The sequence below is a fragment of the Aphelocoma coerulescens genome, chromosome 21 (genome assembly GCF_041296385.1).
Source record: "Aphelocoma coerulescens isolate FSJ_1873_10779 chromosome 21, UR_Acoe_1.0, whole genome shotgun sequence".
Taxonomy (NCBI): domain Eukaryota; kingdom Metazoa; phylum Chordata; class Aves; order Passeriformes; family Corvidae; genus Aphelocoma; species Aphelocoma coerulescens.
In genome coordinates, this window is record NC_091034.1 from 4,231,053 (window position 1) to 4,256,485 (window position 25,433).

The 25,433-nt window shown below is 40.8% G+C and overlaps 1 protein-coding gene across 5 annotated transcripts in view; it reads left to right on the plus strand.

The window, feature by feature from the left end:
- Nucleotides 1–25,433, plus strand: part of VPS13D (vacuolar protein sorting 13 homolog D) — a 97,932-nt gene that overhangs the window by 54,809 nt on the left and 17,690 nt on the right. For all 5 annotated transcript variants that reach the window (XM_069034912.1, XM_069034916.1, XM_069034914.1 and 2 more), the window contains 5 exons: nt 2,059–2,207; nt 4,734–4,868; nt 5,212–5,379; nt 19,514–19,646; nt 21,460–21,655. In XM_069034912.1, the coding sequence (XP_068891013.1) occupies nt 2,059–2,207; nt 4,734–4,868; nt 5,212–5,379; nt 19,514–19,646; nt 21,460–21,655 (781 nt within the window). The remainder of the gene's footprint in view (nt 1–2,058; nt 2,208–4,733; nt 4,869–5,211; nt 5,380–19,513; nt 19,647–21,459; nt 21,656–25,433) is intronic.

Below are 25,433 nucleotides of genomic sequence, written 5' to 3' on the forward strand. Positions count from 1 at the left end.
CAGGCACCAAACCTGAAAGAAATATAAAGAAGTTTATTAACAGACCTAAAAGAAGGGGAAAAAAAATTATACCACCTTCAGAACTCTCCTCCTCCCCCCACCTTCCTCCCTTCTCCCACTGACAATGTAAAGACAACCCTTAAGATGTTCAGTCTGTTTACCACTTCCATAATAACCTTGTTCAGTCCATTTAGAAAGAGAAGTCTCTTTTTGCTCGTGCTATGAAAACAGTATCACACCGAGACAGCCACCCACTTCCAAATATTGTTCAGTCCATTTAGGAAGAGGAGTCTCTCTGCTCACATGAGAGTCCCTTCCCCCAACTTGCAGCTTTTCCTGCAACTGCTTTCGAGGGTCCACTCTTGAAGTTTTTTGGGGTACAATTTTAAGGTTGAGCCGTTCAGAAACAAAAACAGAGGCCCTTCTCCTTCCCTGGGAGCAAAGGGTCTTCCTCATCTTCATTGTTAGGACTATCTCTGGGAGCATCTCTAGGAACTGAGGTTTTCTCCTTTCCCATTTGGAGCAACAGTCCTCATCTGGTTCATCTGGTCCATCTCTCCCTGTCCAAACTTCTCATGAAATTACTTCTCATGAAGTCAGCATCTGCCTATCTCAGCACAGGTGCTTTTGCTTACGAGTTGAACACTCCACCCCCCGTATCTTCATGAAATTACAACAGCATACTCTGATATATCATAGCTTTACAACAGAATTTCAGCTTTAACATCTCCTCTCTCTGTTCCCTCAGGTTTTCAGCTCTTCACAGCAATAAAAGAGTTAATCTCACCTCGGCCTTGCAGCTGTGTGGCTTATCGCTGTTGGTCACCTGACCTCTGCTGGACAGAGGGGGGGTGTTCCGAGTCACTCTGGCTGCCCACAGCCCTGCTGGGGGGGTCATCCTGGAGCCATGGCCTGGCCCGAGCAGGGCCTAGGCCAGGCCCACTGTGCCCTGCTTGGGCCCTGCAGCCACCTGTGCCAGCACCGGAAACGAGAGAGAGCTTGGGGGGGAAGTTTGTCTATTCTTAAGTGTGTATCACAGAGGTGGTCACAACTTTAAGTGGCTTAAAGAATTGTCCATATTCAAACTGGCCAGCTGATAGGTTCTATCAGGTCCCAGAGGAAGCTGTAAGCATCCCTTAGCAAGGACATCCCTTCTGGGACTATGCTTGCTAACCTATGACAGTTCTGTCTTGCTAATCCACACTATCCTCTGAATTGTCTCTGGAAAAATAACAGTATTGCATTTCACAGAGGCCTTACACACTTAGATCTCTAGTGATGAGGAAGAAGTAAAAATTTTGAGTCTTGCTCTTAGCCTTTTAACTAATCTGCCCTTTGTTCTGGTTTACCCTGTTGCTTTTGGTATTTTTTTTCCTTACTGTACATTATTTGTAGTTTATCCACTGATGCTGATGCCATCCAAGATTCAGACAAAAATAATTTTCTCATTTACAGTCAGCATGTTTTATTGTTCATAAATCTGAGTTCATAAGACTTGGTCATCTTTCGTCTTTCCCCTGCTTCCTGACACCACCCAGGTACTCTTAGAAATAACATGAGCCTGTTAATGTCGACCGAATTTGAGTCACTCTCCATGGAAATTGATTTATTGGGTGTCTTCCATGTAGGCATTTTGTCCATTGTGTAGTGAATAATTGAAAGCTTTCTTTGTACATTATATTCTTAGTTGAGTGCGTAAGGAATTACAGAGAAAGTAGAGAGAGGAAAACAGACTGTAAGATCACAATGGCACAGTAGGAACATTGCATGGTCATGTGTTATCTCCTTGTTTCTGTGTGCTGATAAAGATAAATTAGAAGTGAGCTCACATAACAGGTTTTAGAGATGCAGAGCAATCTGACAAAAATTCTTGAGCTTCAGAGCTCAAGAGGTCAACTTCATGTCACAAGGCATGAGTAATTTTGCTGGCTACACCAGCAGTCACACATACTTTTTATTTTTACAGAGGATTGTTAACTCTTAACAGAGTGTGTATTCCTAACCCCATATTTATTTATCTTTAATTGGTTCTGATTCCTGTGTTTTGTCTGGATGCAGAGGTTGAAAAGTATGATGAGAACCTCCACGAGAAGGTTGTTGAACAAGGCGGAGGACAAAAACGATACTACTTTGAAAATCTGAAAATCAGTGTGCCTCAAATCAAACTGAGTGTCTTCACTTCCAACAAGCTCCCTTTGGATCTCAAGGTACACCAATGCATTCTCAGAGTGGGCTTCCAGTAAACAGAAAGAAAAGGGAACAGAAGCTTTAACTTAATACTCTTTAGTTTCCATTTACTTTTGCATTATCTAAGTTACAAATAATAGAACTTTCAGCAACGTCTGACATTTAGTTAGCATAATTTCCAGTCTCTTCTGTAATAGTCCTTAATTTTTGTAATTTCAGTTGAAGCACAGCCAGCTGGACCTAATGACTCACTGCTTTACAAAGGACCTTAGTTGCAATAATGGAAGTGTAAAGAGCTTAAAGGGAATTGCTATCATAAAATAAGAAGTTACTCAACTTAGAGAACAGAAATACAGGACAACTCTGAGTGTTTTCATCCAAAAAATGTTGTTTCATTGGAATTGGAGAATTTGCATGAGCACTGTGCAATATGGTCAAAAATTAAAGTAAATTGAGATTGAATATGAACTTAAAATAAGTGGGAAGTCTGGTCTTTTTCATATGGTCATAAATCTGGCACAGTTGGTAATTGAACCAAGGATTCCAGATTCTAGCCAGAACATAGTCTCATCCAGTGTTCCCAAATCGTGTGTTAGGACACACAGTTCCTGGACACAATAAAGTGGCAGCAGTGAGTTGCCACTTCAAAAATGATTAATTTAGCATTTCAGTCAGAAATATTTCAGTTCTCTCTGAGCTAATACAACTGCTTTCCTCCAAGGTGGGAGAGCTGAAACAAAACCAACCAACCAAACCATGAAAAACCCTCCCTATTCTGGAGGAACTGAGCTGCTGCCTTTTCAAAAAACCAAAACTGAGACACCAACTGGGCTTTTTTTGTCCTTGATATTAAGGACATCATGATGAGAAAGCTTCTAAAGAAGTTTAGTTTTGTGTAATGAATGTCTGTCATGGAGTCTTACCAAGATGATCCAGAAGATCACCAGTCCTGCATTCTTGTATTGCTTTTACCAAATCCTTGTGCAGAGGACAGTTCAATAGCTAGCTGGGATATTCCTTGCCTGTGATATTCTTAGGTATGATATTCCTTAGCCGTGATATTCCTTACCACTAAATAATAGCAGCATAAATAATAGTCCTGAATATGTGCTTGCACTTTAGCTTCAACACAAAAACCCTTGTAATGCCATTAGCTGAAATGCAGACTGAGGAAACGGAGCTAGTGGTGAGTGCCTTTAAGAGCCCAGTACTGTGCACTGTTCTGTTTGGATTTCCTAGCACCCTTGGTATAGGATTGCACATGGATCCATCTTGGCAGCTGTCAGCAGTGTTCTCAAGAGAAAACTTGGCGTATACATTTTTCCCCATAATGTTAACAGTCCCTGCATATTCTGTATATTGACTTTCACAGAAAGAGTTCCATTCAGTTCTGTAGCACAGGAAAGTTCAGGGTAGGAGGGAGAGAATAATCACCGTAGAGCCTTTGTGGAAGTTTTTCTAACTACCTCTGATGTTTCTGGCTTGGACTTGGCTGTCTGGTAATTTGGTGTAGACAGATTATTTTTATTAGGTACCAGTATTAACAAAGTTGCCTTATATAATATCTGATAGTTAAACAGGAAATTACTTCCAACCCAAGTGAATAATGAGGACTACTCTGGTTGGTCATCCATTTACTGAAAAAATAAATAGCTCTTTTCTTACTCGCAGACTTAACTCAGACCTGTAACTTGCCTTAATTGCCTGCAGATGGCACAAAAACTCGTGTTCCCTATACCAGGCAGCTTTGGTGATTAATGTGTAAAGATATAACATCAGTGTGAGGCTTCTTGCCTTCTTCAGTGTGTCTGATGTTGGTGAGTGTACAGATGCCATTATAAAGACCTGAAGAAGAAGACTCTTTCTGTCTTAAAAAATTAGATTTTTTACAATTTTTTTTCAAAATTGTTTTATTCATATGTGTATCTTTAGATGTATAGCTTGTCCACTTGAAATGTAGTTTTTTGTATATAAATTGTACAAGGTACGCATGGCCTATGAGCTAATTACAATCTTAGTTTTCTTCCTTGCAAAATAATGGGAAAAGCTAGTTTAAAGAATTTCTGTACACCATATCATGTTAAGATATGAGCCACAGGCTTACAGTAAATTATGTATGTTACTTCAGCTCATCCTGACATTTAATCCCTTCACAGAAGTTCAGCAGAGTGGAAAATAGCCAGTTTTGTCAAGGAAATTCATTTAGGGTTGGTTTCATTGAAGATTAGAACAGTATAGCAAAGTTGTATATGGAATCTTAGACACATTTTGGTTTGAAATATTCCTATCAGGTGTGGGAAACAAATTGCATTTGGGAAGGTTAGTGAGTTATTGAAGAAATACAGTGCTAAAAAGGAATCAATACTTAAAATTAAAACATTTGTGGGTGATTGCTCTCTGTATCAGTGTCCACACTGCAGTGGTAGAGACCTCCAGCAGCTTCAGAGAATTTTGGTTTGTTACCCATTTAAAGGCAAATTCACTTGGATGCTCTGAATGAGAAGCAGAGAGAAGAATTACAATGGCAATATCTTTTATTTACTCAGGCATTGAAAAGCACACTGGGATTCCCTCTGATCCGATTTGAAGATGCTGTGATTAATCTGGATCCTTTCACTCGAGTCCATCCATATGAAACTCAGGAGTTCATCATTAATGACATTCTGAAACACTTCCAGGAGGTCAGTGTGATGGAGATTATGTTGTGGCAAAGGTTGAACTTCTCTTGGTTGAGGAGTTCTCCACCAAGGATATGGGAGCTCTTTCCTGACTATTAAGTGTTAGTGCTGTGTTGCTTCTTTGGTATATGGAGAAGTAGTATCCCAGAAGAATTCTAAGAATATACTGCATTTAAAGATGAAACTATTGTTAATTTTACTGGTATTTGTGTGTTGATTTCTCCAGTAAACCTACCTGGGTTGGCAGAAGCTTCTGTTGTGGGTGGGATGGTTTTTTTTTCCATCAACCTTGCTCGTGTTTATGTGATCCATAAGAAATATTTCATTCTTCCTCTTGATTTTACAGGAGCTGCTGAGTCAGGCAGCAAGGATTCTAGGTTCTGTGGATTTCCTTGGCAACCCTATGGGTCTACTGAATGATGTTTCAGAAGGTGTTACTGGACTTATAAAGTATGGCAATGTGGGTGGTCTCATCAGAAATGTCACTCATGGAGTATCAAACTCTGCTGCAAAGGTAAAAATTGTGATAATAAAGTTTGCTATAACAATAAGCAAAAAATAGGCAAGAAGTCAAATAGAACTATTGACCATGCTTAAATTGCTTTATGTCCTGTTTGTTTTGTAAAAATGGTGTTTGAAGTGTAGATTTTGTTTTTCATAAATACTTTTTTACATCCCAGGGATGCCAGAAACAGGAGTCAGTGGACCACTCAAAAGCCTGTTATTGCTGTACAGATACTTGCAGGTTGAATCAACAGTTAACCAAAATGAGAAATAATTTGCTCCTACATGCAAACGAACAAAGCTGTGTTAAATTGTGTATATAATCTACATAGAGAAGAGAGAGAGAGCACTAGAGAAAGGTGGAGTATTTAAGGGGTTATTTAGTATAACAGGAGTTGTTAGCTGTTATTTTTGAGAAGTGATTAAGCTGATGTGAATAGCAATTATGCTGACTCTTGAGGTTTGGGGGTTTTTGTGCCACATAGCAACGAACTAAGGAATTTCTAGATTGCTTTGTATTTATCTGCAGTTTAATTCTAAAGTCTCTGCATGGTGAACATTCTTTTGTCTTACCTGATAACAGCTGAGAGAATTCAGTTATATCAGTGAAAATTACTGTATTTAGTGCCCAAGAGAGGGATGATCTGAGGCAAGAGTTAGAAATGGGGAGAGGTTTGGATCGTGGTTGATGCTGTACTTGATACTGAGCAAACATACATTCTTGAAATGTTTTATTACATACATGTTGTGTCTGCACAACCCTTCATGGGTACAACTGCAGTAATGCTTTTTTGACACAAGGATGTGTTGCTAAGTTTGGTTTTGTGAAAATTCTTTACTTTCTATTACTTTCATTTTCCAAGTGGGTAACTTTGTACGTGTGTATTGTCATGGTTCATCCTTTAACAACCTTTCCCACTTACTTATATACAAGGAAATCTGCTTTTTCCCCTCCTTAGTGGAAAAAGGTGATTCAGAAGATTCAGAGTCTCTATAATTACAGAGAGCTCAAGACTAACATTATCAAACCTAGACCATCACCAAGTGCACAGCTGGGTCTGACCCAGAGAGCTGACCTACAAGGAAAGATGACATGCACATTCTGTGTCATAATTATCTTGTTTGCAGCATTAGCCTATTTTCCACAATTTCAAGAAATTCAAACAAAATACCATGTTGATATTCCTGTCTTAATCTCCTAGTTGGTGGTTCTGTAATTCTCAGCACTGCAAATACAAGCTGATCCAGGCAGTCTGGTAGGGGACTTGCTGAGCTTCTGGAAGGCAGCTGTATCTGTCTGCAAATGAGTACTTTTGTCCATGCTTTCTCCTCATGGTTGTAGTCTCTGGTGACCCATCCACTCCACCCAATAGAGTATGTTTCTTTAGAATTTCCTTTCTATAAAGTGTTGTTTCCTCATCACAGTCACATCTGCAGCAACAGTCTCATAAATCTTCCTTTAAAAGGCACGAGCCTTCCTCTGTTTCCCACAAGGGCAAGGTCATTCCTTGAACTTTGGAGTCATTTGTAACCAAGGGGTTTGTGAAGGAAGATTTTCAAAGGCAGAAGGGCAGTTGGATGCTCAATTCCTTTCAAAATCCAACAGGAGCTGAGTGCCTGCTCCCCATTTATACCTTTGAAAATCACGCCATGTACTATTTATCTGTCTTCCCAGGTGTTTTTTTTCTTTCTCCTTGATATATCAGAAATATCTCTGTGATGCAAGTCTCACACAGTTCCCTTTTCAAAGCTTTTTATATGGTTTATGTATTTGTCCTTTTGGAACAAGGAGAGCAATCTGTAATTTAAGAAGGCTTAGTAGTACATTGTGGAGCTCCTTGATGAGTCCTCCTTCCAAAGGTTGAATCTTAATTCTGATGCATAGAAGACAATGGTAAAAAAGGCTCAAATAGTCAGGTTGAATTCTTCCTTATGTGTTGCACTGCTTTCAGGCATTTAAATGTGCTTGAAAATTAAGCCCAGAATGTCCGTATGATAAAAAAATTGGCATTTCAAGTACAGTTTGTGATGTGTTATGTACATGGTACAGCACAGAACTTTGTCTTTTACTTTCTGTTCTACCTTGCGTGTGCCTTATGAGTGTGTCTAGGATATGTGAAGTATTGGTAAAGAAAATTATGTGGAGAGAAAAAACAATTTGAGTTAGTCAAGAGAAACAAAACTGAAACAATAGGTCATTTTCATCTTGCTGTTGGTGCTCTGGAAAGGTATTTTTAAGTATATTTTCACTGCATAAATTTTCACCTGATTCAGCTGTGCCACAGAGGGCTCTTGTCTTTGCAGCTTATTCTGTGGATCTGGTAATTAAAGGAGTCAAAACTAGAGGAGCCTGTGTCCTGCACAGGCACTGAGGGCTGGGAAAAAATCTCCATTTTGGTTGTTTGAGTACCTGACTTATGAAGTGTCTAAAATAAAAATCTATCCTAGATTTTAAGATGAGTTAGCTATTAAGGTGTGAGTAGATAAACGAAGAGGAATACTATAATCATGGCTTTTAAAGTAACACTGCTCAACTCAATCAAGAAGTAAGCTATTGGAGTTGTATCTGGTTTTGTCATTTTATTGCTTTTCTATTTTATAGTTGTGCTGATTATCCTTGTAATGGCTTTTCCATGCATTTCTGAGCATGCAGTGGGTAATGCCTTCTTTCAAGTGGAGAGCTGTGGTGTATTTAAATTGGCACACACTCTTAGGTTAAATAAAGTTCACTACAGACAGTTTTGTAGTTTTTATCCCTTGGAGACTCCCAAGTTCTGTATTTTAAAAAGTTCTTTGATCCTAAATATAGACACCTGAGGGAATTTCATTCCCTCTGAATGGAGCCTTCTGTAGTTGCCATATGCGTAGAAATGTCTCACATTCTTGGCATCCACACTTTTTTTATTTCCCCCGTTAGGCATGATAGAACTAAATCCTAAATTGTTCCTGTTTCAGATGTGTTTCAATTAGAAATGAATATTGAACACTGAATTAGCAGCTGACCAAAACTGTTCTGTAGCCTGTGTTCTCCAAATAGAAAAATAAGCGTGGTTGTATCTATTACTGGCAAATAGGTGTTGTGCTGACACAGTGAAAGTCCTGGTGGTAAAGGATTGAAAAGATTCACAGCTTGCCAATACTGTATTTAATGTGGTTGATTTCTTTCTACCATGAATTCTCTTATCTTTTAGGAATTATGAGCACATAGTAATGTCTCTGTTATGACTCTGAGGTTAGGATATAGGATGGAAATAATTGGTGTGTCCTTCCCTTCCTCTTGAGAAAAAGAATTTAATGAACTTAATGAAAGAGCTTAATTTTCATATTGAACTTTGAAGTTTCCAGTTTAATTAGGCTTCTTAAGGAAAGGTAAACCATCAGTCACAGCTGCATTTCCCTGTTAGGTTTTTCAGAAGCATGCAGGGTTCTGAGAGACAGGCTTCCTTCCAGAAGCAGGCACCTGAGATGCCAAAACTTCCCTAGAGGGGAGTTGCAACAAATTGCATTTGAGTGTTTGTTTTCTTTTATGGCTGATGAACCTTTCTTCCCTGGACTTTCACTCCATCTATTTATTTCAGCTGAGTTCAGACTGGTGGCAGAGGTGCTTAGGTGCTTAACAGAGATAGGAAAAGACGTGGCATGTTAGAACCGGGTAAGAAAACTTTAGGACTAGTAAGGATGCAAATACTGCTCCAGGTGAGTGTTTGGGCATTTGTAGAACAGAAGCATGAAAGCAACAGAAAGGGAAATGGGAGTTTTAACCCTCCTTGTAAGATAAATCAAAGCAGAATCTCAAGTGGTTGGCAGTGACAGGAAAATAAAGATAACTGAATGGAAAATAAAGAGGAAGTAATAAAGGTATTATTTAAAAACAAACCTTGAACAAGTGTTTGACTCACTGAATGTTAATTTTAACAAAGTTGGCAGTAAATGCAATGAGAAGTGGCTGTAGCAGAGCACAGAAGGAAGGTGCAGTTTGAGCAGGCTCTACCCAAAACAATCTAAAACAATCAAAGCCAATGGTTCGATGGTTCCCTTTTGTTTAAAGTTTCTTAGTTCATGTAACCAACCACTCCTCTTCGATACCATTCAGAAGCAAGAACAACTGCCATTCTCCCATTTTTGGAGTCACTGCAGTTCAGCTCTAGCTTCATTAGCTCAAAGTGCCAATGAAGTAGCTGTAAATAAAATAATATCTTGGTGTTAGGGAACTTCTAACAAAAACCTTTGTATATGAAGCTTGAGAAAGAAATACATGGTGGTGTTTTCCTCAGAAGAGTCTTAAACAGAATCATCAAGTGATGCTGTAGAGAGGTCATGGTGGTGTTTGGGTTCTGAGTTTGCTGAGTTTCCTACCATTCTATATTTTCATGATTTTTGTTTGATTCTCTGCTCTTCTTAACTCCTAAGAGCAGAATGTGTGTGGTTACTGTCAGTCTCACTGGATAAAGGTGAGGAAGGCTGGAATACATGTCATCTTTCTGGGCAGTTTTACAGTTTAGAATTTGGGTTTTCATTCAGGAAAGCTGGTGTTCATCCCTTACAAAGGGTAGTTGAGGTATTGAAGTAGTGGGATTTAGCAGCATCTACCATAATTTTTTCTATTACAAAAGTGATTTATACAGTTTGGGTCAAATGTAGCTTTTTCTGTGTTTTCTTCAGTGTAATCTTCCCCAGTGTAGCATAGAAGCTCCTGCAGCCTGTCCAGGTGGCACTGCAGATCATCTTCAGTTTAACTTGCATTTCATCCACAGATAAGCAGCTCATGCGCAGGTTCGTGTGAGCAGTGAGAATCTGTATCAAAATGTGCAGATTATGAGATGGAAAGCAATTGAAATTCCCAGGCAGAAATGTTGAGTACTGGAGCAACATTACAGATGAGGCCATTTCCCCATTTCCTGCCAGTTTGAAAAGACAGCAAGTTTTATGGCCAATTAGTGGTAATCAAAAGCCACTAATGGAAAGTGTCAGTTTTAATGTGCAGAACATCTGGTATCTGTAATTAGTATCTTTGAAAGAGGTTTTGGGATAAAGGATCATCTTTGAGAAGTTTGAAGTATTATTTTGTTCTTCCTGGTTTTCATCTGTACCATGGGATAAAATGTGTCTGGCCAGCAGCCAGGTTGAAAGTTTTCTTCTCAGTTTGGGTTAAATTCAGCCTTTCTTTTACAAAGCTTCTTGCACAAAGTGAACACACTTTACTCCAGTGTATTTTTATGTGGAGAAATGGGCATGGGTAGATTGAACAGAAACGGTGATATATTTTTTTGGGAAGAACTGGTTTGCTGTGGACTTGACATCCTCAATGTGCCCCATTCAGAAGCAAATTGGTGGCAGCTTTGAATGAGCCTTACCCAGGAGAAACTGCTCAGTTGATAATGAGAGTCCTGCAACAGTGCAGCAACTGCACACATGGAGATGCACAGCTGGATAGAGGAATGTACAGGTGACCATTTGACAATTGAAAAAAAGAGGGATTAGAGAGCTTTTAGTTTTACACCTGCTTTACAGCTTCATTTCAAAAAAATGGGGTTTACCAGCTGATTTTCCTGGAAAATAAAATGCACCATTCCTGTTTTGCTGACTCATTGGAGAATTCAGTGAGCAAAGGAGAATTTAAAATGAGGTATGCAGAGAGTTGCCAAGTCATAAACTGTGACACTGGAAATAAGCATTTATCATAGATGAAATGAAATTTCGTTTTAACCTGCAGTTTTTGAGTGGTTACATGTCAGGCGGACAGGCACATCTATCCCATATATCACCATTAGCATCTGAAGGAGAAAAAATGGGGTGTGGGTTTGAAATTCATCATTTCAGTCTTGATAAATGGCTGACTGCACCTCCCTACTGTGTATTTAAAGTTGTAGAGTTGTGTAGAAAATGTTAAATAGTACAGACTTAAACTTGAAGTTCCTTAGCTGTGTATCCCTGAGAAGTGAAAATAGTGTTTCTATGGCCAGGGGAGAAGGCCAAGCTGTACCAGAAGATCCAAACAACTCACAGAGTTGTTCACTATTTACACACATACATGTGCGTGGGGTGGCAGGTCCAGTTAATGTGCTTGCATGGGGTTTCCTTCAAAATATCTAGTAGAACATGGAAAACCTGTTAGTTTTTAAACAGGAGGTTCTTTCAGATCCCAAGTGTGGTCACAGGTGGTCATGGCAGAAAAAGAAACTGGTTGGAAAGAGCCCGAGTGCTGCAATTAGTGCAGATGGAAATGCTTTTGGAAATCAAGATCAGCAGAGCTGGTAAAGATGATGTTAAAACCAAACCTAAAGTGCCCCCTCTGAATACTTTGTTGTTACCTATTAACTCAAGGCACTGGATCTCTTCAGGCTTTCTCTCCGTTTTTCAGTATATTTAAGGAAGGGACTGAAGGAGGGCAAATAATTCCATCCCCAAAAAATAAACAAACTCGGCTTGGTAAGAGTTAAGGCGGGGGGGCGGGGAATTATCTGTTAAGAGTATTAGTTGTTTAATAAAGCACAGTTGTCCTCCAGATGAACCCGCCAGTGACTCCGCAATTGGGGTCATTCCAAGTTCATGCTGTGGACTTTTGACTGCCTTCTGTGTCTGTGAAAACAGCCGGCGGTTCCTGCAGGGATCACTCATTCAGCCCTGTAACACAAAACTATTGCCAGCGGGCACCTGCTGGTGCGGCTTCCCAGGAGGTCCCGGAGGGAAGCGACCCAGCTCCTGGGGCATGGCGGGGTGGGAACAGCGGGGCTCCCCTGGGATACCCGGCTAATCAGGCTCCTCACAACCGGCCCATCAGGGGTTCCCGCGGCTGCCAGCAGCTCGTGTCAGGATGCATTAGGAAGCTCAGTTAACGATGAGATGTGAGCTAATTAAAGCTCCTTTACTTTGGGCATATGACATAAATGCGGGTGGGGAATGCTGCAGGGAATCTCAAGGAGCATGTTCAGTGGAAAAGCTGTCGGCTCCTCGTGGTTGTCAGTAATTTGGAGAGGGTCAAAGTTTATGTTGCTCTGAAAATGAGAAGCTGATTATCGCTTTTTGCTGATTTAGTATTTTCTAAATTAAGACTCTGTTGATGCTGTTCAGAGTGCCAGGACTCGTTTCTCTTTGCACAGCTTGGCTGGGTTAGAAATGCTTTGGGGGCTCGGCCTGAACTGTCCTTTCTGGTTAGGACTGGATCAAAGAGTTGACTTGGGTCTGTCTCGATGTGTAAAGGAAAGTGTAAAAGTCTAGAGCATATAAATTTAACTGAATTCACAAACCTTCCTGCTAAAATGCCCCAAGTAATTCTTAAGAGACTGACCAAAGCCATAGCAAAAGTATTTTGGGGAGCAGCTTCAGACCAGTAGGCCTTTGAAACCTGACAAACAAACACCTGTTGTGTTTTCAAATAAAAGCATTTTACTTTTTAGTCCCAGTATAATACACCATTGACCACAGTGATAGGAAGGGATGAAGCTGTTTGTTGTCTGTGCTTACTGGTGGCCAGTTTGTAAAACGAAATATGTGCTGCTTCCACTCTATAACAATGTGTGTATTGATGAGCAAAGAAGCTGCTCTAAAAGTTATTTTTATGGTAAGTCACAAATTACATATCAGTCCTGAGACGTTGAAGTAAAAGCAGGGAAACTTAGGCTGCAGATTTACTGGACAAGTTTATCTGTCCCACTGCACCCAGTCCTTGTGTATATCCAAGAATCCTGCATGGCTTGTTGACTTTTGCACTTTCCAAAGAATAGAAGCAAGATTTGAAGATGACTCTTTTAAACCACAAATCCTAACAGCATGTATATATGTCTCCTTAGCCTAGAACATGTACACTCTGAGGACTTTTTGCCTCTATAGGCAAGTGCTTAATTTTGAACTGTTTTAATTTACTGACAGACATCAGCATCAAAATTGGCTTCCTCTAAAATACCTTTAACAGGTTGTAGAGTTGTAGGAAATAAAGGTGATTTTTAATGATGTTGCTACAAGGCAAGTGAACATGAAGGACTGAACTCCTTTCTAAATGACATCTGCAAAGCAAATATGAGAACCAAATAAACCCTGTGTTTTCTGATTTAAACACAGTTCATTGTGAGGTTTGCACAGAAGTTTTAACTGATCCAGAATTAATGTCATCACTTTCTCCCTTAACATTCCATCTTGGAATGTTCTGCTTTGCTCAGTCAATAATATTTGTAAATGTACCATTCTCTGATGCTAGAACTACAATGGAATGTTTGGACTCAGGTCATAATTGTGTATTTATCCTTTCGGGATGTCCTTAGAGAACCAGGCAGTGCCAAGAACTTAAAAAGACTTTAAAGATGACTAAAACCTTATTTCCATGCTGTGTGCTTCATGCATCTGGCTTAGAGGGAACAGGCAGTCCAAAGTCGAGTTTCCATTTGCTTTGAATTCTTTTTGTGCCCCATAAGCCTTATTGTTTGGCACCAGCTTTGGTTCACAAACATTGTATATAGGTGGTTCTGTTTTTCTTCTATTGCTTGAAACAGCAGGGATATGTAGTCAGTGGTAAAAGGTTTTTGTGGCAAAACTTCCTTAATTACTGTGCCTTTAAAAACAAAAACAGCAAATTATCCAAAACATGAATAGATTAGTTTCTTGTGCAGATAGTATTTAATCTGCTTTTGCAGATCTTGGTAAATAGTTAGTATTGATTGGTGACACTGTGTAAATGTAAAGCAAGAAATGATGAATCATTGATTTACTTGAGTCCGCAGAGGAGGAGGCTGAGCCCAGCATGCCCCAGGCTTGCAGAAGTGTATTAACATCTTCAATGATTGTGAAGTGCTGAGAGTGGTTAGCATGCTCATCCAAAGATAGTGTGCACAGTACCATAGTGTCCTGGGATTTGGGGGAAAATGTCATATTTCACCCTTCTCAGGAGGATGAGTTTATGTTAGATCAGGTAGGCTGAAGTGCAGTGGGGAATGTTTTCTGCTTGCAGTATGTTACCAGTCAGTAGCTTCATATCTTCCATGAACCGGTGTGGGATGAAAACCAGGGATCCAAGTGTCTTTAGAGTGTAGACCTGAAAGAAAAGATCAGTGTCCCTCTGTAGAAGGAAAATGGAGAAAGAACCATGTGCTTTGGGGACAAAAAGGGTGAGAGGAGACAGAGGGTGTCTTGTGAATGAAGGTGGATGAATGCTCAGCTGCCTGGGGCTTTTAGGAGGGGTTCTCCTTCTGTGCAGGCAAAAAGGATAAGACAAAGCATTAAACAATATGTACTGATGGTAAGTTGAAATATTTTAAGTACCTGAAATGACAGAGCTTTTAAGCAGTAGGCTGGAAGGCTCCTATTCCCCTCTGGAGAGGCCAAATTGACAAATAAAACACCCACTTCTACGTGTGCCTTGTGCAGACTTGCTTCATCCAGAAACACTGGGAGCCTTTTGGTCTGGAAGCAGGTAACATCCCTTAGCTGAAACTAATGTATTGTGTTGCAGTTCTGTTTCAAGGCAAGGGATGTCTGAAGTGGGGAAAATGCAGAGATAAAAGACCAAGTGACTCATTTATTTTTTTCATCAGCAAGTAGACAAAGAACTCATTATGAAAATTAGGGTAGAGAAGAGGGAGCTGTTTTTTTACAAGTCCCTTGATTAGTTTCATGTTTGTTCCGAAGACTGTTGTGTTTAGTTATGTTGGCATTTACATGGTCTTGAGTAGGCTTTGAAGTTACCAGGTCACACCTTATTAACAAAAGCTGAGGAAGACAAGGGTGGGTCGAACTTTTGGTGTCACCTTTGTTTATCTGGAGCCGATTTGCTGTGTAACCGGGTTAACACCTCAATAAGGCACCATCTCTGCTCTTTCACGAGTCTTAAAACCTCAGCCTCAGCAGCTGATATTGCACTCCCCAAAGGAGGTATCTAAAAGCAAGACGGGAGGGGGAGGGGGGCGGAAGCAGCCTGCTTTTGTGCTTCAGCTTGTTCAAATCTCCTTCAGAGACTGGACTTAAACTGCTTACATTTCTAACGCTTGTTTAGGTTTCTGATCCAGAAGTAACTGCTGAGGAACTTGTTCTCAATAAAGTGATTATAACCTACACAGACTGGACAGGAGGTGTTGTGCAGGTGTTTGGTTGGTTGTGGGTTTTTTATGTTAGAAATCTTTAATTTTCCTATTCTATAGTAGATACAATCCTGTTAGTCGAAATAGACTTCAGAAACCATTTCAGGGAAAGTATTTCTGAGGTGCACAGAAAAGTTAAAAAGAAGTGTCAAGTTGTGATCCCCAGCAGGTATTTCACTCAGGTGGCATTACCTGTAATGGGTGATGCGGATGGATGTGGTTCAGATCAGGAATCAGGGTAATTCAGACACCACAGTCTGAATCTTTATTCAAATACGAGTCTAAACCTCTAACACAGAAAGGGTGAGTTGCCCCCTTGCCCAGCAGCCCTTCCCATCACTTGCTAATGCCTGTGGAACATCCCTTTGTTTTATCTTCCCTGGCATTTCACCTCTAATTAGTAAACTCTGCACCGAAGAGCGGGAGGGGACTGGTCCCAGCTGGAAATGGCTCAGGAGGGACCGACTCACTGTGCTCCCTGAGGAAACCCCTTGGTTTGGGTACAAATGGTGCAGATGGTGACAAAAGTTTGGCTTCAGTCTTTAATAAATGAGGCCAGAAAACAAACAGTCCTGGGGAGAGGGGATGAGGAGCCGCATCAAAAAGTAATTCAACATGAAGTTCATGTCTTGTAACTAACATGTTGTGAGTTCAGATTTTGTCACCTGAATCAGGGCAAAATGGAAACATTTCATGGTACATTTGGTACATTAAAATCCTTAAATTATCTTGCTTACAGCTGTAATTCAATGCTATTTTCTAAATAACAAAAAATGTCCCTGTTTAACTTTGGGTTTATAGCTAATGGAGTTTGACTTTTAAACTGTGTGCATGGGATTTTTTCCTTTTTCCTCCTTACTAAGAAAAATGCACTATTACATTAAAATTATGTCTACACACAAACAGGACTGCTATGGACCATTAGGTGTCAGATTATGTGTCATGGAGGAAGGGCAATTTGAGGAAAGACTGGATTGTATTCACAGGAAGAGCTGGGGTAGTGGAGTTGGACAGTGTGGGTGCAGGGGGGGAAAGCTGTAAAGAGACATTACCAATTCTCATCAATAAGTTGGTTTATTCCTGCTTGGCTGATTGTCCAGTCATGCACTACTGTAACTTCCAAAATGTGTTCTTGAAAAATAATTTTCAGGTCTTGTAATGAGGTTTGATTTGAAGACCTGTTGAGCCTTTCAGTTTTTATAGCAACTACTCTAATCCTCATAAGCAAAGTATTTTTCCAGAAAAACCCCTGATCTTAAACACAGTTCATAAATAGCTTCAGGTTGCTTTGTATTTCTAGGATAATTTTTTTTTTAAATAGCATCTACATTAAATTCACAACAAGGTCAGAAGTAACTCAGACCTTGACCACTATGTTCTGTTTAGTGTCCATATGATCAAGTCTCAAGAAAGGTCATGGGATTTCATTTTTGTCCCTGTTGTTAAAATCTACTTGTTTAGATAATTGGAGCCACTGGAGTTGTTTGTCTTTAAGCTCAAAAGGAGTTTTTCAAACTGGGACTTAGTGTCATTAGTGAAAAGAAACACAGCCTTGGAAGAAATGGCAGAAAAATGAGGGGAACTTCATTGTGGCATTGGGCCCGTAAATGAACTGTTTGTCCAGTTCTTTTTTAATCTTCAATGTATCAGGGTTTCACACGAGGTCTAAGTTATCCTCTGGTGCACACCTGAGCCACGGAGGGGTTTTACCTCTGCAAAGGTAGCTGCTGTGGGTGCAGAGGAGATGGTCCTTGAGACATAGGCAGGTCCTTACACAATGAAGTCCTTGTCCTGGAAGAGCTGTGGTCATGCAGGACACCAGGGACTTCAGCATCCTGAGTGTCTTTGACATTCCTGGGGCACCTGGCCCAGTGAAAGATGCAACAAAGCTTTAAATGATCTTTCCTTCCGCAGGGGTGGAGAGGATGAAGTTTGTTCATTTATTGAAAGGAGTAAGAATGCTGATAGTAGTTGAAAGCGGTACAGGAGGTGTCCAACTACATTTAATCAAAACCCAGCTAGTGTTTGGAAAGTATTCCAGGAAAATTCCTGCTAGAAGCCCTTTTCTGTAGTAACATCCTGAATAAAAGGCAGAGTTTCAGGTTTTCTGTCTCCTTTTCTTGCCTCCCTCCTTCCACCAAGCTTCTGGTTTCTATCTAATTACATCAGACTAAAGGTCAGCAGATCACAGTAGATCGTTTTTATTTGGTGCTTTTTCATTGACTCACACACAGCAATGGTTAGAGTTCTTGGAACAAATCCTGTTTGGACATAATGTTCCCTTTCATCCATGAGCATGTCTCCCCACACTGTTCAAGGTAAGTGTAAGGAGTCAAAATGCTCCACACACACACTCGGGGTTGCCCCTGGGCCTTTAGTATGGTACCTGTGGACACTTGTTGGAGGTTAGGATTTTTTCTTTTTTTTGTGCTTTCTCTCAGGGAATTTTCTCCCATTTGTTGCCTAAGAGATGATAATGATGATACTTAAGAGAGACAAAAGATGTGCTGGGAGGAGGAGGACTGGGAAGGGTGCAGTTGGCTACCCTCTTAACTGGGGGGACTTTCTCTTGGGAAGGGCAGAGATACCGAGAGATATCTCTAGGGCTCAGCTCCTAGCTCTCGCTCTCGGATCGGGGAGACGGCTGGACTGCGGTTGTTGCGGGGAGAATTCGCTGCCACGGCGGAGTTCCATCTTCTACTGCTTCTCCTACCGGGGCTTCGCTCATAAGAGCGGCCGTTTAACTGGGACCTTATCAACACCTGATCTCACTGGAAAGGACCCTCACCATCTGCTAGGGTGCCTTAGGGGAAAAACCTGGGACGCCAAGCTCCGAGCCCTGCCGATGGAACATCTCCCGGCTGTTTGTGGGAGCCAGGCTGCCACTGCCCAGCCCCGCTGTTTTTCTACCACTGCTTTGGGTTTCTTGCTACACTTTAACCCGACACCCTCCGTCCGCCCAACCCCCGCGGCTCCTGGTGCGGCTGCAGAGTTTCTGCTACACTTTGTTTGCTGCCCCGCGTGTGCCCGCCTCTGCTGTTCCAGCCTGCTGCTCCGAGGTTCCTGCAACAGTTCATTTCATGACCCAGAGGAGCACTGAGACCGGCTCCATCCCTCCCTCCCCCGTGAGTTTGCAGCAGAAGCCCCTTTGTCTCTCTCTTGCCGGCTGTGCCCGGCGTTACCATGTGTGGGAGAGGCAGCTGAGCTCGCGCCACAGCGCCCCCTGCAGCCGGGGGGGAATCACCGCACCCGCCCTGCCCGGCCGGGGGCCAGCAGCGCCCCTGCCGGCCGGGAGTGGAACTGCACCGAGGGGAAAGTGCCTGCGGCCGAGAGAGGCCGGCACTGGGTCTCTGGTTCTGTTTGTTGTTGCTGCTGCTGTTGTTGTTCCTTGCCTTGTTATACATGCTAGTAAAGAACTGTTATTCCTTTTCTCTTATACAGGGCCTGAAAGCCCTGTAATTTCAAAGTTATAATAATTTGGAGGAAAAGGGGGTCATATTCTCCATTCCAAGGGAGGTTCCTGCCTTCCTTGGCAGACACCTGTCCTTTAAACCAGGACAACACTTCCCAGCACAACTTGGAATCCTGTCAGGGATCTCCTCACGTCATGCTGTGAGTGTGGCCTGGCTTCCACTCCTTCTACAACACAGCCACTTCTACCCTGAGTTACTAAAAAGAATTTAATTCACTCTTAAAAATGTTTTAGTTTCATGACAGGCATATTTGCCTTGAAGCTTTGCACATATTTTTTCAGAGGAAAAGCTTTGTATCTAAATAGCATTCCTTTGAGGTTTTGAGGGGTTGCAGTTGGGTCATTGGATTGCTTTTGGTACATCTTTCACAGACTTGGTTTGTTTTGGCTTGGCCACAGTAATTGGTGCACCTCCTTGTCACCACTGTTGTATGTGTTGATGTAGTTCTGAGCTTTCTCCATGGCAAAAGGATTAGACAGATTTCATTATGTATGAAAATGAGTTGTATAAATGTGCATTTCACAAATAGGATTTTCTGCAATGAATCTACTTAGGAGAAACAGCTTTTGTTCTTTTAATAATGGAAAAGGTTCTTCTCTTGCAGTTTGCTGGGACTTTGTCAGATGGTTTGGGAAAGACCATGGATAACAGACATCAGACGGAGCGGGAATACATCCGATATCATGCTGCAACTAGTGGAGAACACCTTGTAGCTGGAATCCATGGACTTGCACATGGTAATCCTTAGCTGTAATCTCAATTCATTTCTCTCTTAAAAGGGATGATCAGATTGCAAAGAACAGTGATTGTTACTGCTGCGTGTTTGCTGGAAGCTTGGGCAGTGGAGCTACCAGAGGCTTTATGCTTGAGTTTCAGTACTGGCAGGTTGGGGTGGGGGCATTGTTTGGTTTTCAAGTCAACAGAAACTACATTTAATCAGGGCTTTTCACATGTAACCGGAAGTAAAATTTTTTTCTGCAAATTAAAATGAAATTGCAAAGAAAGTTAATCCAGAACATCCATTTCTTTGTAGAGGCATGAAATACTCACACAGGTTTTTTTTGAGGGCCAGACATTAAAATAAAATGTTAGTATGGCTGGGTTGTAGCTTTCTTATGTTTGCTTGTAGTTCCAGAAACCTGAGTTTCCTTGGAATCAGTACGTCAGTTTAAAGTTACATTTCACCAGTTGGGTTATTTCGTGGTTTTTTTCAGTGTACTAAGAACTAGAGACATGGACTTGTGTAAAAGGCAGTGGACTAGTTTTAATTTGGCCAGAACTTCACATCGATTTAGTTCATGATTTATCTGTTGAAGAAGGTTAAATCAATACAAGCCAAGTTTAAATCAAATATTTATATTTTGCATCATCTTGACTCAGTTTGTTTAAATATTATTCTCACTGTGTAACTGTTGCAGCCTGTGCAAAGCTGATTTGGCTTTCAGTAAAAGAGGATCTTTTCTGTGCTGGGAAAAGTCTTTTTGCTTTGGTCATACAGAGACACTGTAGGTATGAAATGGATCATGAAAGGTTCCTCTCACACCAGTGTGCTGTACAGTCTGACATAAATTGGTAGAAACACGGGAAATCCAAAATATGTGAGTCTGTGCTGAAAAGTCCATTATGAAAGCACTTAACTATGTTGTATTATCCAGTAATTAGTGTGACTGTTCTAGTCCTAAGTCTGTGGCATTTCTAAATGCTTCCCATTCAGTTTTTTTTTAAAAAAAAGGAACTGCTAATTACTACATTTCAACAGACAGGATTTAATCATAAACTATAGTTACTCAAGAGGAGAGCTTTAAATACTTTGTGCTTTTTGAGTTTGGCTGTTGAGATTTGCGTGGTCTGTACTTGAGATACAGACCTCAGAGGAGCCCTTGCCTGCTGGAAGCTGGGCAGGTGAGTGCTTGAGCCAGGGCACTAGAAACTACCTTTTAATCATGGAGATGTGAAATCTCTAAAGTGTGTTCTCAGACAATGTGAACTGTTCCAAGTCTTTTGAAACTTCAGTAGGTGCTTGATTTCTCCGAGCACTGATGTTTGCAGGAAGGGAAATGTGCACAAAAATGTCTGTTGGCAGCATTATAGTTAAAGTCATTGAAACTGACTTTAAAGACACTTAAAGTGCCAGTTTAAAATAATTGACTTCGTCCAGTGGAGAAATGCATTCTACTGTTTTCTGTCTCAAGTTGTACCAGTTTTTGCGGTGATAGAATTTAGTCACATCCTAAGTAACCAGTTAACCTGTGCAATGGATGAGGGCTCTTGGTAAGTGCTGCTGGAAGTGAACCAGTATAGAAATATTTTTAAATACACATATTTAGTGATGAATTAAATATTTTTCTGTGGGATATTATTGTCTGTACATATGCATGTGTATACTACATACAAAGTAAAGTTATTGGTTAATGTAATTAAGTTTGAAACAGTGTGTATTAAATTAAATGCACAGTAAACTGTGTAGGCAGAGAGCCATCAGGTGGATGAGGTTCTGTACATTCTAGAGCCAATAATTCTGGACTTCTCTGCTGCTCTTGTCCTTGCCAGGTATCATTGGAGGATTGACAAGTGTTATAACGTCGACAGTGGAAGGTGTGAAAACAGAAGGAGGGGTCAGTGGTTTCATATCCGGCCTGGGGAAGGGGCTGGTGGGCACTGTCACCAAACCTGTGGCAGGAGCGCTGGATTTCGCGTCGGAAACCGCACAGGCAGTGAGGGACACTGCGACCCTGAGCGGCCCCAGGTCAGCCACCAGTTGGGATTTCTAGTGAATAATACTATAAAACTGTGTATTAATGCCTGCTGCAACTTCTGAACCGATTATCTTTCTGCAAGCAAAGCAACAATAATCAAGGTTAACATAAGCTGTTATCAGCCCATCTAATTCCATTTGCTTTTTGTTTGATAGATGGCATTTGTTGATACTCTAACAAGAGTGAAATTTGCCTGAAAAATCTGCAACATAAAACAGGAATTATTAAGCTACAGCATTAGATAAAGCAAAGGTTTTAGAAAGGCTGTATGGTAGTAAGGTTAAACTTCTACCACTAAATCCTCACACAGAGTTGAAATGAAGGAGTTCTCCTTGCTCTACCTCCAGCTTTCATTTCACTGTAGAAAAACAGCTCTTGAAAGGTTTGAAGAGTTCTGTCATCAATATAGTGTCACTATTTTCTGATTTTCATTTCGTGCAAAATTCTCAGTTATGAAAGGGAGTGGCTGTGTGCCCTTATGTGCATGTGACCATCCTCCTCTGTGTGAGGGGTCAGCACGTCAGGACAGATGCTTCGGCTTCTTCCTGTGCTCAGTTACTGGTGTAACGTGGGCTCAGCAAAGTAATGATGGTTTTGCTTAAAATAAATAAATGTTCATTAGCACTGACTGTGAGTGTGGCAGAGGGAAAGGGCCAAGTTCTGAAAGGGCTGCTCTGAGCGAAGAGTTTTTGTGCTCTTTGTGGCCAAAAGTTTGCTTTGTATTACTATGCCAAGAAGTCCTGTTCTATGTACACTAGACCTGTCTGCTGAAGAAGTGAAAGAAAACCCTAAGTAGGTTTTATTGTCAGAAAGCTTGGTGAAAAATGTCTGAAAAATGCTGGGTTTTCTGCTTGTTTTGTCTTCCCATTTGGCTTTTCCATTTCCTGTGTTTTATTATGCCACTCTTGGATTCTGAAGGGTCTACATCAGGGTTTCAGTAAAAAATAAGTTTGATTAAGTGTGAGCGAGTTGAAGGAAGCCTGAAGAATGACCTTAGGTGGGTTTTGTTCTGAAAATGGAAGTTTGTACATGTGTGTATTACATATTTAGGACTTACCCTGATTTGTAAAACCAAGAGGTCAAGGATTGAAATTTGGTAAGTATATTTGCATGCACAAAATTAAACGAGAACTCTCAGTGCATCCCTGAGAAAACACATCCAGTGTTTCGCTTGTGCGTGTCTTAATTTTGTGACTGTACAGGTTGACTGATTTATGTAAAGGTGGGGAGAAGCACACCTCGCTGTGCTGTTAGCTGGATTTCTGTTTGAGCTGTGTGTCTATTGTAATTTGTTTCAAGATAAAAATACTCTTAAAATTCTTGTTTTGACACGCTTCTGTGAGATACAGCCTGTATGCAGTAGGTGTTACCAACAGTTGCCAAACTGGACACCGGCCAGGAGAGAGAGGGCAAGAGGCTCTCCAGCCAGCCTGATCTTGGGCTTGTATTTCCTTTGGGAAATATTTCTCTTTGCCTTGCTAACTGTCAGTTCAGAGAAGAGGTTAGGATAGATGAGCTGAACCATGTTTTTGCTTCCACTAGATTTTGAAATCCTTTTGTCACGCATGAGCACTGTAAAATGATTTTATTTTATCTTATTTTTTACTGATTTTATTTTATTTTGTCTACACACAGTCTGTTGAGTTTCTGACCCAGCAACCTTTTATAAGAGGAAAGAAAAAAAAAAGGGGGAAAAAAGCCCCGACCTTTCTCAAGGTTACTCAGTTAGCTAACCAAATGTACTTGAGAACATGTAGGTAGTGTAAGGAGTGGGGTGGGACCAAAATGCCACCTCCATCTGTAAGCAACCTTGCACTCATGTTTTGTTTGGTGTGTGGGTTTTATGTACTTATATAATGAAGGAGCCAAATTGTTCTTTTAGGGGTTTAAAAAGCCCCACACAACAAAGGGTTTGTCTGTTTTCTGGGCTGCCGTGTACCACTATCCCCCTGCCGCGTTTGTAACTGCTCAAGTATGTGTGGTTTGGAATCGGAGGAGAATAATGTTCCAAGCCCGAGCTGCTGGCTCCAGTTGGAGTGTGCTGGGCTGTGTTGGCTCTTCAAGCTCGGCACACAAGAGCAGCCTTCCCTGATGAATGTGACTGAATGTGCATGGGAGGAGCTGGTCTCCAGTGTAGTTTTGCACACCTGAAGACTGAGTTCATAAGCGTGACAAGAACTGTGTGACCTTACCCTGTGCACGCTCCTGGTGCTGCTGCAAAGCTGACTCAGCCAGTTAATTGCAGTTGCATTTAAATAGCAGGATATGTAACTGTAAATTACAGGCCCATTGCAATTCTCTAATTACATGGTTGAATTTTAAAAAAAGCTCTGAATTTCAGCTGCTTGACTTTAACCATTGGATCAGATTTGAGTGGGATGAAGAATTTTAATTGAGGTTGTTGGCTTTCCTAAAAGACATAGTTTAATTCCAGCAAAGTTCTTGAATGCAATCAACAGTCTGCAGCATGTGTTCCTGTGATCAGGCTACATGGATATGAGTCTTTTTTGTCTTCAAATGTGTTGATTTGTGTTGGAACTCCTGCAGCTGGCACATGCCATGTGTTGGGAGCATGGAGCCAGATCTGCACGGCTGAGGCGCAGGTGATGGGTTTAGACCTTAAGGGGGTAGTTTCAAAGGTGATTGGTTTAAAGTGCAAGAAAATATTTTTTAAATCTGACTTTAGACTGGACTTTTTAAAGTCTAATCTTACAAACTTACTATCTAATCATAAAGCTGCCCTACAATTTCTAAATTTAATGCAGAAGAGAGCATAAAGCAGTTGGTGAAAGTGCAGTATACCTCTAATTTATAAACAGTTAATGCCTATGATTTGATACCTTTATTGAGTGGGTTTTATGTGTTCCAAGTACTCCAGTGTCACATACAACAGTTCTGATTATTTCCATATTTTTCATATACTGCCAAAAGTCTTTAAAGCCCAGTTCAAAACAGGAAAGCTGTTATGTCTCTGGATATGCTTGGAGAGCTCTCGCTTAGAAACGTGTTTTACATCCTGGTACAGCACGAGTAAAGAACATTTATATTTAGATGTGTGTCTAACCTAAGAAGTAGTACAGGAAACTGTCTTTATGGCTTTCTTTCAGGCTTCTGCCAGGTCAGTACAAGTTTAAGATTATTCTTGGACTGTTGCTGCAAGGGTTTGTGTTCTTTTTTGAGTCACAATGTGAAAATTAGAAGGAGATAACTCCATGACCTCCTCAATTCTGATGAATTCTGTCCGTGAACTAGGCTGTTATTAGTAAAGAATAGTTTGAGATTGGAAAGCCATTAATGGTCACAGAAAATTGTTATGTAAATATTTTATTCTTTTAAATGTACTTCATGTGGAAGGCAGCAGCCTGTGCTAGTTGTTCCTTTGCTCATCACTTGGAGTTGTGTAATGAGGTTGCAAAGTTTGACACAATGTCAAAAGAAGGTGATTATAGTTTGATTTTTTTTGCCTTTTTGCATGCATCTCTGTTAGCTGTGATTTGCCTTGTGAGGTCAAAAGCAGTGTGGTTGAGAGCATGAATATCAGTGACACCAAGGAGAAGTAGGAAACATGTACATAATTGTATGGAGACCAACTCAGCCAATATATTGCCACGAGGTTCTCAGGTTTTACAGTATATATTGCTTGAACCTTTACACTTCTGTATGTGCCCCAGATTTGGTTCTGACCTTGGACTTGATCTAGCTCTGACTTTACAACTCTTTACAATAATGTCAGTCATGTATGGGCCAGGATTCTGGTCAAGGGGATGT